Source organism: Periophthalmus magnuspinnatus, chromosome 3 (genome assembly GCF_009829125.3).
Source record: "Periophthalmus magnuspinnatus isolate fPerMag1 chromosome 3, fPerMag1.2.pri, whole genome shotgun sequence".
Classification (NCBI taxonomy): Eukaryota; Metazoa; Chordata; class Actinopteri; order Gobiiformes; family Gobiidae; genus Periophthalmus; species Periophthalmus magnuspinnatus.
This window is the reverse complement of record NC_047128.1, coordinates 13004093-13016595: the sequence shown is the minus strand read 5'-3', so window position 1 is coordinate 13016595 and position 12503 is coordinate 13004093. Positions and strand designations below refer to the sequence as shown.

At 41.3% G+C, this 12503-nt stretch overlaps 1 protein-coding gene across 2 annotated transcripts in view; it reads left to right on the top strand.

Moving 5' to 3' along the window:
* Window positions 1–202: 202 nt before the first annotated feature.
* The window catches only part of si:ch211-71n6.4 (para-nitrobenzyl esterase), a 40738-nt gene continuing 28437 nt past the window's right edge, over window positions 203–12503 (top strand). The window contains exons 1-4 of one of the 2 annotated variants that reach the window (XM_033991279.2): window positions 203–367; window positions 6353–6620; window positions 8349–8489; window positions 9741–10023. In XM_033991279.2, the coding sequence (XP_033847170.1) occupies window positions 6360–6620; window positions 8349–8489; window positions 9741–10023 (685 nt within the window). In that variant the 5' untranslated portion in view covers window positions 203–367; window positions 6353–6359. Of the gene's footprint in view, window positions 368–3657; window positions 3899–6352; window positions 6621–8348; window positions 8490–9740; window positions 10024–12503 lie in introns of those variants that run through there. The other variant, XM_055232129.1, reaches the window with a different exon arrangement.

Here is a 12503-nt window from a genome sequence, read left to right as displayed (position 1 = left end):
TTCTGCCTCGCTCAGGGTGATACTTATTGGGGCTTTGTACCCAATCTCCTGTTATATATATGTGTCTGTGTGTATGTGTGTGTAATTATATAAAACATGTGTAACAAAAAGTCGATTTTCTAAGTTGGGTCCCCCTACATGTTGGTTTTATGGTTTACGGTTTTACGCACGCCCCTGCTCTTGTTACGCCCGTCCCGGGGAGGTGCTCACTCCGGGACAGGCGGGGCAGACGTGGGCACTGCTACAATAAAACCAAAACAAACCATTTTGGCCCATCACCACCGAAGAAGACGACTACGTGCGCAGTTTGGAGTTTGTGAAAAATGCACAACTTTATCCAGTCCAACTTTGACGCATGTTAGCTGTGGTAAGTCCACACGCCTTTCTGCCAAATGTGAATTAAACTGCAAATGCTCCGTGAAATCAAAGTTGTAAACTGAGTGCTTTGAAGCGCGTATCACTCGCAAACAGTAAATATATATTGCTTTTTGTTTTAAATTTGAGCAGTTCTGTGCAAAATCCTTCCTTGCAAAACGCATGTTAATATAGTAAAGATCGGGACTGGTGCCATATATCCGCTCATTGTTTACTGTTCCTGTCTCGGAGCTGCAGCGTGTCCTGCGCACTCTTCTGTTCGCCACATTTGGTCAAGCTCGTTGTATAAAGTAAGCAGGAATTTAGTTTTTCAGTTTCAGTTGCCATTTTAAGCGAGCAATTTGTCTCTCTCTAAGAATGCAACATATTCTGGTGGCGTTATTTTGATACTAGACAGTTCGTTTGTATTTATAGTTTGTACTGCACTTCTTTCTACCAGGCCTACTACTACTACTACTACTACTACTACTACTACTACTACTACTACTACTACGACAGCGGGATAAAAAATACTGTATATTCTGGTGCAGATATTTTGATACAATATAATAATCTTGAAAGAATAATAATAACTCTAATAATAAAATTACTATGCGTTTATTACTGCTACTCTTACTGCTACTACTAGTTCTACTACTACTACTACTTCTACTACTACTTTTACCTTTAATACCAAGTGTACCCAAAGTGAATACTGGCATGAAGTGGATGGTGACAGAAAAGTTGTGGGTACTGACAATGGTGCTTGTTGTGTCCTTTGGCAACACACTTGAACTGCTTTTGACCGTTTATCTGTGCCTGTCAGTTTGCCCCTGAGTGTGTGTGATATCAGATTAGGGCTTGTGAGAATAATTATTCATTTAACATGTGACAATTGTACCTTGACTTGTTTTTTCTATTAAAGGCTCCAACGTGGAGAATTATTTATGTACTTTAAACTGCTATGTCAGTTTAATAAGAATCAGAATCCTTTTATTGCCATCGTTTGTGAACACAGTTCACAAACTAGGAACTTACTTTGGTGATAAAGTGCAACATAAAACACACTGAATAAATACAAATACAAATAAGGGCATGCACGAAGTTAAAAAAAGATATGCTTAAAAAATCAAATAAAATACTTAAAGGTAGAAAATATATACAACAGCAGCATCAGAACAACAGTGCAAACATGACTTATTAAAGTGACCGCTGTTATAAAGTGTCCAGTTTGTGCAAATATTATAGTGTTCATGAGACAAACGGCAGAGGGGAAGAAACTTCTTATGACGAGAGGTTCTGGTCCCAATGGACCGTAGCCTCCTGCCAGAGGGAAGTGGCTCAAATAGTCCCATGTCCAGGGTGACAAGTGTCAGCTGCTATACGGCCTGCTCGCCCCCGAGTCCTAGAGATGTACAGGTCCTGTAGCGATGGAAGGCTGCAGCCAATCACCTTCTCAGCAAAGCGCACAATGCGCTGCAGTCTCTGTCTGTCCCTGGCAGTGGCCCCAGTGAACCACACAGTGATGGCAGGGGGGCTGTGACTTTCCTGAAGTCCACAATCATCTCCACTGTCTTCTGGGCGTTAAGCTCCAGGTTGTTGCTGATGCACCAGGACACCAGGCGGTCCACCTCCCTCCTGTAGGCAGACTCATCGCCGTCCGAGATGAGTCCAATGAGGGTGGTGTCATCTGCAAACTTAACCAGTTTGACGGAGTCGTGGCTGGAGGTGCAGCAGTTGGTGTACAGGGAGAAGAGCAGAGGAGAAAGTACACAGCCCTGTGGAGATCCTGTGCTGATAGTCCGAGTGTCCGAGGCATTCTTCCCCAGTCGCACGCGCTGCCTCCTGTCCGTCAGGAAGTCACTGATCCACCTGCAGGTAGGGATGGGACGATATGCGATAATATTGTTAATTGCGATAAAAAAGGTCCGCAATTAATCGTTCGTGGCATTTTTTATAATCGTGATCATCGCGCATGATTATGATCGCCTTTACGGCACCACACTGCCTCATGCTTCCAGTTCCAATACAACGTTTAGATGTTAATTCTGGCGTTTGCCCACTCTGACATAGCAATGACACTTGTAGCTTCTGTGCTTATCTCTGTCTGAACTATATTCTGCCAGATATCAACAATAACAAAGTCTGATCCGTAACTCACTCTTCTGATCTGGTCGGATCTTCAGTCTTTGCCATGAACCGCTCCAGGTCCGTGATGCCTCTAGTTTAACTTATACAAACATCCACAGTGTCCTCAATCACGTACTCCCTTTGTTTTGTTCGTTTCGTCATGTTTAAAATGCAAAACAACAGTGCGTAAAATGCGCCATTATGCACAGATTTCTGCATCCACTTGGCTTCCACCGTTTCGCAATTCACCAAAGTGCCTTAATTGCATCGTTCTAAGTGTTCGTCGACGGGCACTTGCGTCACTTCTGGCACGACAAGGACTGGTCCATTTCGACAACATGGCAATGAGGAGTACACATTTTCTTCCAGGTACGTCTGTTTACGGAAAACTATGGCATGTGATACATCATCCTGTCCCGCTGCTCATTTGCTGTAAGGGGAATACGTCACTAAATGTGTGTGATGTAATTGGTTGATTCTACAAGGGGAAGAGTGGGGTGTAAACTTTCAGTCATCTGTAGCACTGATTCGCTGTCTGCGGCCTCAGTAACCCACAACCCCCACCTTATTGGCCAACACTGGTGTCAATCACAAGCTGACACGTCTGTTTAGCATTGCGGAACTAAGTTGGCGCTGTCAGAAGTTTATTATGCCAGAAATCGACAAAAGAAATGCAAAGAAGTGACGGAGCAGATTTCATATTTGGAGTACTTTCCTGCAGCAGATTGGACATAGAGGATCTTATTTTGTGGACATAATTTCTTGACTGGATTATATTCTCTGGACCTTTACGGAACAAATGAGACCAACTTTGTGTGAATATGTTGATGTTTGACAGAACCCGAGCGCTCAATGGTAAGTGAAGTCCAGATTCACACTTTGTGACTTTTCTGTAAAAACGTCTTTCCTGTCAGCACTGTGGTGATTGCAGGTGAAAATGGTTTGCATATCCAGAAAGACGAGCGCCGCAGCTTTCATTTGATGTGTAGATTGTTTGTGTGGGTGACGCAGAAGTGTATGTACATTGCTGTAAAGTTGTAAAGTAGGCCCGGGCCGTCGGAACGTTAACAGGTTAATAATTATCGCTATAATATCGTTAATCGTGATTATTTTGGCCACGATAATTGTGAGTCTAAAATTTAATATCGTCCCATCCCTACCTACAGGTGGAGTCAGGCACGTTGAGCTGAGCTGAACGCAGAGCTGAAGTCCACAAACAGGATCCTGGCGTATAGGTTCCCTGGGAGTCCAGATGCTGGAGGATGAAGTGAAGGGCCAGGTTAATGATGTCATCTACAGACCGATTGGCTCCGTAGGCAAACTGCAGAGGGTCCAGGAGGGGGGAGGTGAAAGACTTGAGGTGGTGCAGGACCAGGCGCTCAAATGACTTCATGAGTCGTCGTCAGCGCTACAGGTCTGTAGTCATTAAGTCCAGTGATCCTGGGCTTCTTGGGGACGGGGACGATGGTGGACAGCTTGAAGCAGGCTGGGACGTGACATGACTCCAGGGAGGTGTTAAAAATGTCCGTGAAGACAGGAGCCAGTTCCCCAGTACAGTGTCTAAGGGTGGAAGGAGAGACATCATCTGGTTTTGCTTCCTGAAAAGCTTAGTCACGTCCTGCTCCAAAACTGTGAGGGCAGTGGGGGAGGAGGAGGGGTCCGAGGTGGGTTTGCAGATAATGTCCATGATGGTGAGGGAGGAGGGGGAGGGTTGTGAGACCTCAAACCTCGCATAAAAGCTATTTAACTTTTCGGCTAGCTGTTTGCTGTCCACGGCGGGAGGGGCTTTGGGCCTGTAGTTGGTGATTTGCCTAAGCCCTCTCCAGACAGAAGCAGAGTCGTTGGTGGAGAAATGCTGCTCCAGACGTGTACTGTACTTTGCTTTAGCCTTTTCTACCTCTTGGCTAAACGCATACTTGCAACACCTGTAGCCTTCACGATCTTCTGCCCTGAAAGCCATCTCCTTTTCCCTCGTCAGATGTCTCAGTCTGGATGTGAACCAGGGTTTGTCGTTGTTAAAAGTCACCCTGGTGCATGATGGAATGATGCTGTCCTCACAGAACTGAATGTATGACGTCACAGTGTCTGTGTACTCATCCAAACTGTCTGTGGCAGCCTTGAACACATCTGTAGCCTTTAAACTCAGAAGACCAGCTAAGCATACAAGTTTTGTTTACTATGTCTGTGAACCCAAATATCATGTTCATGTCTGTACCTACCAAGCTAATGATTAAGAGAATGTGATGTGTGTCATTAGTATAAAGAGCCCACGTTGGAGATGTTAAAACAGGAGATGGTGGCTAGAATTGACTTGAATTGTGCCTGTATCTGCTTAAGCCATAATAAAGAGGCTGAATTAAGAAACTGCTGGACTCCAGGAAAAGCTGACAGGCTGAATAACTGACAAGCACTGCAATAGTGATTATATTTGAGATTTATATCTAAATAATCTGATTCTGTTCAGAGTTCACATTTTAAACAGAAGAATTGACAAAAAGACTGAAATATGAACTTTCAAACTATTACAAGAATCACATTTCAGAACATGTCTGTACAGAGCTAAACTGCAGGGTTAGACATTTTTATACAGAATAAATATGGTGCTTCAAAAATTGGAGCCTTTGGGATTTGATAAATGTGTGTCCATTCAAACTGCGATTTCAGTTAATCTAGTCATAATTTCCATAACCTGCATAACTTTCATCATCATACACACCCATGCCACTGCTGTTTTATTTTCTTGTCTTTCTTGTCTTGCTCAATTCAGTTATGGATTAAGCCAGGTCTAAACCAGGTCTAAACCAGATCTAAACCAGGTCTAAAACACGACTAAAGCAGGACTAAGCAGGACTGATCCAGGACTAAACCAGGGACTAAAACCAGGGACTAAAACTAGGAACTAAACCAGGACCATACCAAGACATAACCAGGAGTAAACCAGGAGTAAACAGAAATGAGAGACTAGACCAGGACATAACCTGGACATAACCTGGACATACCCAGGACTGAGAGACTAGATTTGGGCTCAGTTATGGTTACAGTAGCTTTCAGTCAAAACTATTGGCTGTAACATGTGCTCCTACAGAGCTCCTGTATATAGTTAAAATGCAGATCTTTTCAGTAGTACAGCAAGTTCTATGCCCCATGAAAATGGAAAAGATTCAGATTCAACATTTATGAATTTACATTTTGGATATTTCTCATGGAAACAACATAAATCAAACATGACTCTTGCCCTATATCTGGGAGTATGACATAATCATATCAACCCTTCAAATCCCAAAAGAACCCGACCGCAACCATATTATATTGCCTTTACCATCATAAAATTCAAACATTACAATGGTTCATTTGACATCTTTATCTTGTTGTCTGGCGCCTGTGCAGAATATGAAAAGTGGGATTAAGGCTATACTCACACACACACACACACACCCACACCCATAACTGCCACTAAACCAGGACTAAACCCGGACTAAACCAGGACTAACATAGGACTAAACCAGGCCCAAGCCAAGTGTTCATTATGACTAAACCAGAATGAAATCAGTAGGGCTACAACTAACAATTATTTTAGTGGTTGACTTGTCGAGTAATTACTGTAAAGTGAGACTTTCAAAAATACATTCTCACGCAAATGAAGGTTGACATATTGTGACTGAATACTTCTAACCAGAAAATATTTATGAATAAAATGTATTATTGATAGAAATGTGAAATTATGTATTGTTTTTGTTTACATTTTCATTCTGCGGTCAAGGTATGGATTTAGAATGATCTTGTGTCATGACAACACTAAGCCATAGTAACCGTTCCTCTGTGTTCATTTGCTGATATCTTCCTAACCATGCTGTACTTTGTTTCCCAGATTAAAGATGAGTGAGGAGGTGTTCGAGGTCTCTGGAAGAAATGAGTACCGGTATCTGGTTCAGGACGAGGATGAGGAGGTGCAGTACGCCAGGCACCGGCAGTACATTAGCCCCCTGGTGGTGCTGTCGCGTCGCTGCATCGCTCTGATCGTAATGGGTGTTGTTGCTCTGCTCATCTTGGCCACGTACCTGGGATATGTAGCCAAAACACTGCCCCCTGGTGCCGCTTATGTCAGCACCCCCTGTGGCTCGTACAACGGACAACATGTGAGTGGATACAATTCATTAAAGCAGATATATTTTGCAAAATGGTCTTTTCAGAGCTTTAACCATGGTATAGTTTTTTCCTCCCCATTTACCCTCTGAAGTTGTGTTTGGAGTAATTCCTGCATGTTTCTGCAATCCAGTCACGCCATTTTGACGATCAACCCTCCTTTAAACCAGTGACATATGTCCACTGTTCTGCTCGTATTCATTCTCCAATTTTGTTTTTCTAATCTGTGATACACGTAGGATTGAGCAACGTTGCGTAGTCATTTTGGTACAAATGGAAAAAAAATCCACGGCTCGCCACTACTAGATCTTCAGCTATCCATATGGGCCGACAGCTCCACGACGCTTTGTTGTGATGACATTTACAGCAACGTTTTCTCCCGATAGGTCTTCTTTACAGAACACACACATTCTTGTGACTTTAATCCCATTTTAAACATACCTTTGGTCACTTTTGGATTAGTATTTCGCATTAACTTAAAATGATGTTAGCATTTGGAAAAAATGGGATTACAGAAATGAAAAATAGGAAAGTAAACAGTTTAAGTCCTTATTCCCCGTGAATGCAATGCTAACAGAGTCATGCCTTTGCTATGATCACAGTTTGACCGCAGAATGAGTCAGGTGATCGTTTACGGGCTTAAAAACTGTACAGGAGAAGTCTGGAGTTATAGTTGTGATGCAACAAAATGGGCAAAATGTGAAAACTTAGAGGCTCAGAGAAGATGACTTTGGATTAATGAGAGAAACAAAGGAATGAATCAGGGCTAAGCAAGGACTAAACCAGGACTGAATCATGAGAGAAACAAAATCTGATTGTTCACACCTGTGCAGGTTTTGACAAGGAAAATTATGCAAAAAAGGCTAAATTAATGTGACAAAGACAAAAATGACAGATTGTAAGACTTATTTTAAAATTAATGCTTCCAAATTTTTGTCTTCAAATACAACAGTTACTCTGGGCACAGTGGAAAAGTTACATATTGTAGTTCAGCTTTATTGAGTACATTCTGAACAAGGAAGTGGCTGCAGATTGAGTTTCACTTCTGTGTTCTCCTTAGTATATGACTGTGAACTCACTTCACAGTAAAAGTGGCAAGGATTTTAGTCTCAAAAGTATATATTTTGGCCTTGGTATTTGACCCTTGACTGTCTCGCTGTCAGGAGCAGTGTGCAAACGCAGCAGTGCAGAGCTAGAGCCAGAAACCTCTCAAGTGTTCAGCAAGCTTAAAGGGCCTATACTGTGCTATTTTATGATCTATATTATAAATCTGTTACAAATCCTGCATATTTAGACTGAGTTCTTTTAAACTGAAAACACTCCTTGTGATGTTGTGTGGTAATACAGGAAGTGCTCCGTTCTGTTTTTAAACACCATATACCTTCACTAGAATCTTTTTGATGATTTCAGCCTGAGAATTACCAGTCTCTACTAAACTAAAGGTAAAAGGTAGCTGTTATTTTGTACCACTACATGACATCACAAGGTGGAACAGAGCATTTGTGAATGAAACAAAATGCAACTCCAGGTATGTTTTTGATGAGGTAACAACATTCTAACATGGTTTAAAGTTCATTTTAGTACCTTTTGTGTGATGAACGACCTTTATATCAGGAGTACCAAGTTAGCCACTTATCGTATTGTGCATGTTTTAGGGATTAATAAAGTTTATCATGCTCCACATAGAAACTACTCATTTTGTTTGTTGGTTTTATTTTCAGAAAAATGGAGCATACTCCTTCAAAGGCCTGAGATATGCAGCGCCCCCTGTTGGACCCCTGCGGTGGGCTCCCCCTGTGGCTGCGGAGTGTAACAGTGACGCAGTGCACGACGCCACACGCTTCGGCAGTGTGTGTGCTCAGGTCAGCATCACTACTTTCTTAATACATAACATGTTAACAGTATCTTAATATACAGTACATTGTAATATATAGTACTTTTCCTAGAATATTTTTCTTATGGTTAACCAATTGCAAAGACTGATGTAACTTATGCAAAAACAACAAAACTAAGACCAAGTCCTGTTGTGTCCTTAGGCAAGACCTCACCCACCTTGCCTTGTATGAATGCCAATGGTGTAGATTGGCAGCCTCACCTCTCAGTCTACCCCAGGGCAGCTGTGGCTAGTTTATGTTTATGTTATGTTGTTAATATTTTCATTCTTATCTTTTTTTTTTCATAGCTTGCACATTTTCTTAGAGATGCTTTATTTAAATTTTCTGGTGGGAGGTCCGTCATCTGCTGCTTGTCTCCATGGAAATGTTATTGCTTTGTCTGGAATGTTTTACAGCAGGAGTCTCAAACTCGCGGCCCGCGAGACGATATTTTGTGGCCCACAGGACAATATGAAAGTTTAATGTTAGTGTGGCATTACCATGTTGCATGTAGAATGTTCCTCCAAATCGGTAAACCCCAAACACACTTGTCACTAGTGCTGTGTGCTCCCGTCACAAAAGATTCAACAAATAATGATGTATCCATAAAATCCACAAGAATTGGCATATTTCCTCATGTATGTTGAAAACAGTGATAATGTTTGAGAAGATTTTAACAAAGCTTTTTTTGTGGAATACCTGATGTGGCCCAGCCTCACCCAGACTCTGCCTCCTGCCCCAACTAATTTGAGTTTGCGACCCCTGATTTACAGTATGGCATTAAAAATATTGGTCTCCATGGGGACAAGCAGGGGAGTTCTATCAGATGTAAGAATGCATGTTTTTCAAGGTATTTTTGAGCAATATTTAATTAATTGAGCAATTATTATTATTATTATTATTTCTTTACTACATAATTCCATACTCCTTGCATTGTATATTTGGTGTGTTCTGTGTGAATGTAAAATGTGGAAAGTAATAAACAAAAAGAAATAAACAACACTGAATGAGAGGGTGTGTCCAAACGTTTGGCTGTTAGTGTAAGTTTAATGCCATACTATGGGACATTCTAGACAAACCAATAACATCTTCATGGAGACAAGCAAGTGGGTGACCCCCTCACCAGAAAAGTTATAGTGCACCTTTAAACTCTGCTCTTTATGCATCAAGAGCTTCTATAACAAGGGACTGTTAACACTGTGACATCAGTAAAGTTGCATATTGTATTTCTTTTCTTAGATCCACCCTCTTTCCAGCTCTGGCTTGGTTCTGGGACATGAGGACTGCCTCTCCCTAAATGTGTGGACCCCCTCCCTCACTCCACCCACCCACCTCCCGGTGGTGGTGTGGGTGCATGGGGGGTACCTGCAGATGCTGAGTGGGGGAGAGGCCGGATACAGCCCCTCTGAGCGGCTGGCCGCAGAGACTGGGGTGGTCTATGTCAGCTTCAACTACAGGCTCAACGCGTTTGGGTTTATGGCCCTAGAGATGCTACGTGAAGGATCACCTACCAACACCTCAGGTCAGAACTGGACTGAACCAGGAGAGCCCATGACTGAACCAGGAGGACTAAACCAGGACTAAACCAGGACAGATGGTGTATTACAAATTGGTTCTAGTCCTAGAATCTGGCATCTCAAAGTGAGGAGCTCATTCTGCTTTCTCATTGGCAGTGTTTATATTCAAGAAATTGATTATGTCAGTGAAAGGGTCTATATAACTCTATGGGAGATTCACGTTTTTTGGAAGAAATATCCAAACTTTGATCTGGAAATGTTGAACCTTATCATAATTTGTTGGGCATCGGCTCCATTAACTTGGCCACGCTAATCTTATGGTATAATGTAATTTTAACTGGCAACGATCATGTCTTTGAGGTTGAATAATAGAAAATGGAAAGTTTCTGAAGCTTTTGTGAAGAAAATATTCTGTTAGTTTACTTAGTCGGACAGACTTTGAACTTTGTGTTTTTGTTTCATGCAGATAGGCCCAGCAATTACAGAGATATTAACCATACCATCCACAAAGCTAGATGCATAGACCACATTCTTAAGCAGGAGATTTTCTTAAGCAGGAGATTTTCTTAATGCCCTCTGGGTGGCGCTATCTTCATCCCAGCAGGAAAACTAACAGGTCACACTCTTTTTATTCAGCAGCCATCATGGAAAGCAGCGCTAAATAGGCCTAACCCTTATCACTGTTTTACTCATGCCTGAATCCTATTGATACTTTTCAGCTGATGTCATCAATATTCCCTGGTGATGTGATGCTAAGCAAGGCACTGCTCTGTCTGAAGCTCTGTTACTCTAGTTAGACTTTAATCTGAGCTTTGTTTTAACACAACCAGACCAGAAAGAACTGATTTAGCTGGAACTAAAACAGGTGAGGGGATCTGTGCTGTTAGATACGTCACTCTCAAATAACATCACAAGCTAGACAGCATTAGCCAACTGTGTTTCAGTTAGTTACACTCACCTTTTTATTGAAACTCAAACTCCTAAACATGACCATAAATGCTCGTATTGATTAGACTCCTGAAAATGTGTTGTTTAAATCAATTTTGTAAATTTTCTTAGGTTTTGAGACTATCTTAAAACTTTTGGCAGTATTTTCCAATATGTGCATTGTGTCACCATGGTACCTCCTGAACATGCTGCCATAGACAGACAGGCAGAACCCCCAGCATGATGTCACTGCAAAGTATCAATAGTGTATTTTGGCAACAGCCCTTTACCTCAGAGGATGTGACCCCTGTTTTTATCTCCTATTGAACTCACACTGACACAGAGACGTGTAGTATTGTTTTGTCATCATTTGTGTTGTACTGGTTGAATGGTTGTGTATTTTTACTCTTCTGAGCAACAACTACAAACTGAACGGCCCAAATACAGTTTTCTGATTCTGATTCATATACCAGGTCAACAAATCTGCAATTTGACAGTTAAACAGCAAATTCCATCATAGCATAGACCTTTCTCCAGCTCAGTTTAAAGGTCCTATATTACAGAAAATGGATTCTTGTGAGCTTTAAGTGTCCTCAAAACACCTCGAGTTGTGTTTTGTTTCATTCACATGTTTAAATTATTAGTCAATCCAAAGCTCAAAATGTTCTGTTTCACCTTGTGGTGTCATGTAGTGGGAGTTTTCAAGTTAACGGCTCCTTTTACCTTTAGTTCAGTAGAGATTGGCAATTCCAAGGCTGAAATTATCCAAATGATTGTAGTAAAGATGTATGGAGTTTAAACACACAGTGGAGCACTTCCTGTATTGCTTCATGACATCACAAGGTTAAGATGTTTTTCATTTGAGAGAAGAACTCAGCCTAAATTTGCATGTTTGTGATGAGGAAACAACATTATAACATAGATTAGAAAATAGTGTATTATGGGTTCTTTAATATCTATAACCTAAACCCACTTGAGTTTGGCTCTTGGATTTGCACTGGCCCAGGCATTCTACACTCACAACTTAACAATTACCTAACCAGTGGTACAGTGTGAAACTTCGCTTGATTTTCTGTCCAACGTTAAGTGCTTTGATTTCATTGTTCTTAAAATCTGGTTCTGAAGTAACTATGGTCCCTCTGTGCTTCCCTGGTATGACTGTATTTAACATTTTTACCATTTTTCTTGCTATAATAACTACGTACCTGCACTTTTAGAAGTCCATTAAAAGTACTTAATGTTTCAGATTATTACAGGACCATATTACCTCTCTAAATTACCTCTGCTACTTAACTCTGCCAAATGAACATGGATTCAAATGTGGAACAGATATTAAAGTTGACATTTCAATTTTAATAATTTATGCAGATTTCGGAGGAGGTCTGGGCCTTTATTCCCACTGAGTCTAATTAAGACTTCCCTCTCTGTTAAGGCTAATAAAAAAAAGATATCTGTGCTATCAAAATTGTATCTTTTTTTGTTTAAAGGAACTTGTTAGGCGTGTTCTTATCAAAATGACGACTGGATTCAATCAGTTCAAATCTCAAAAGTTTATTCC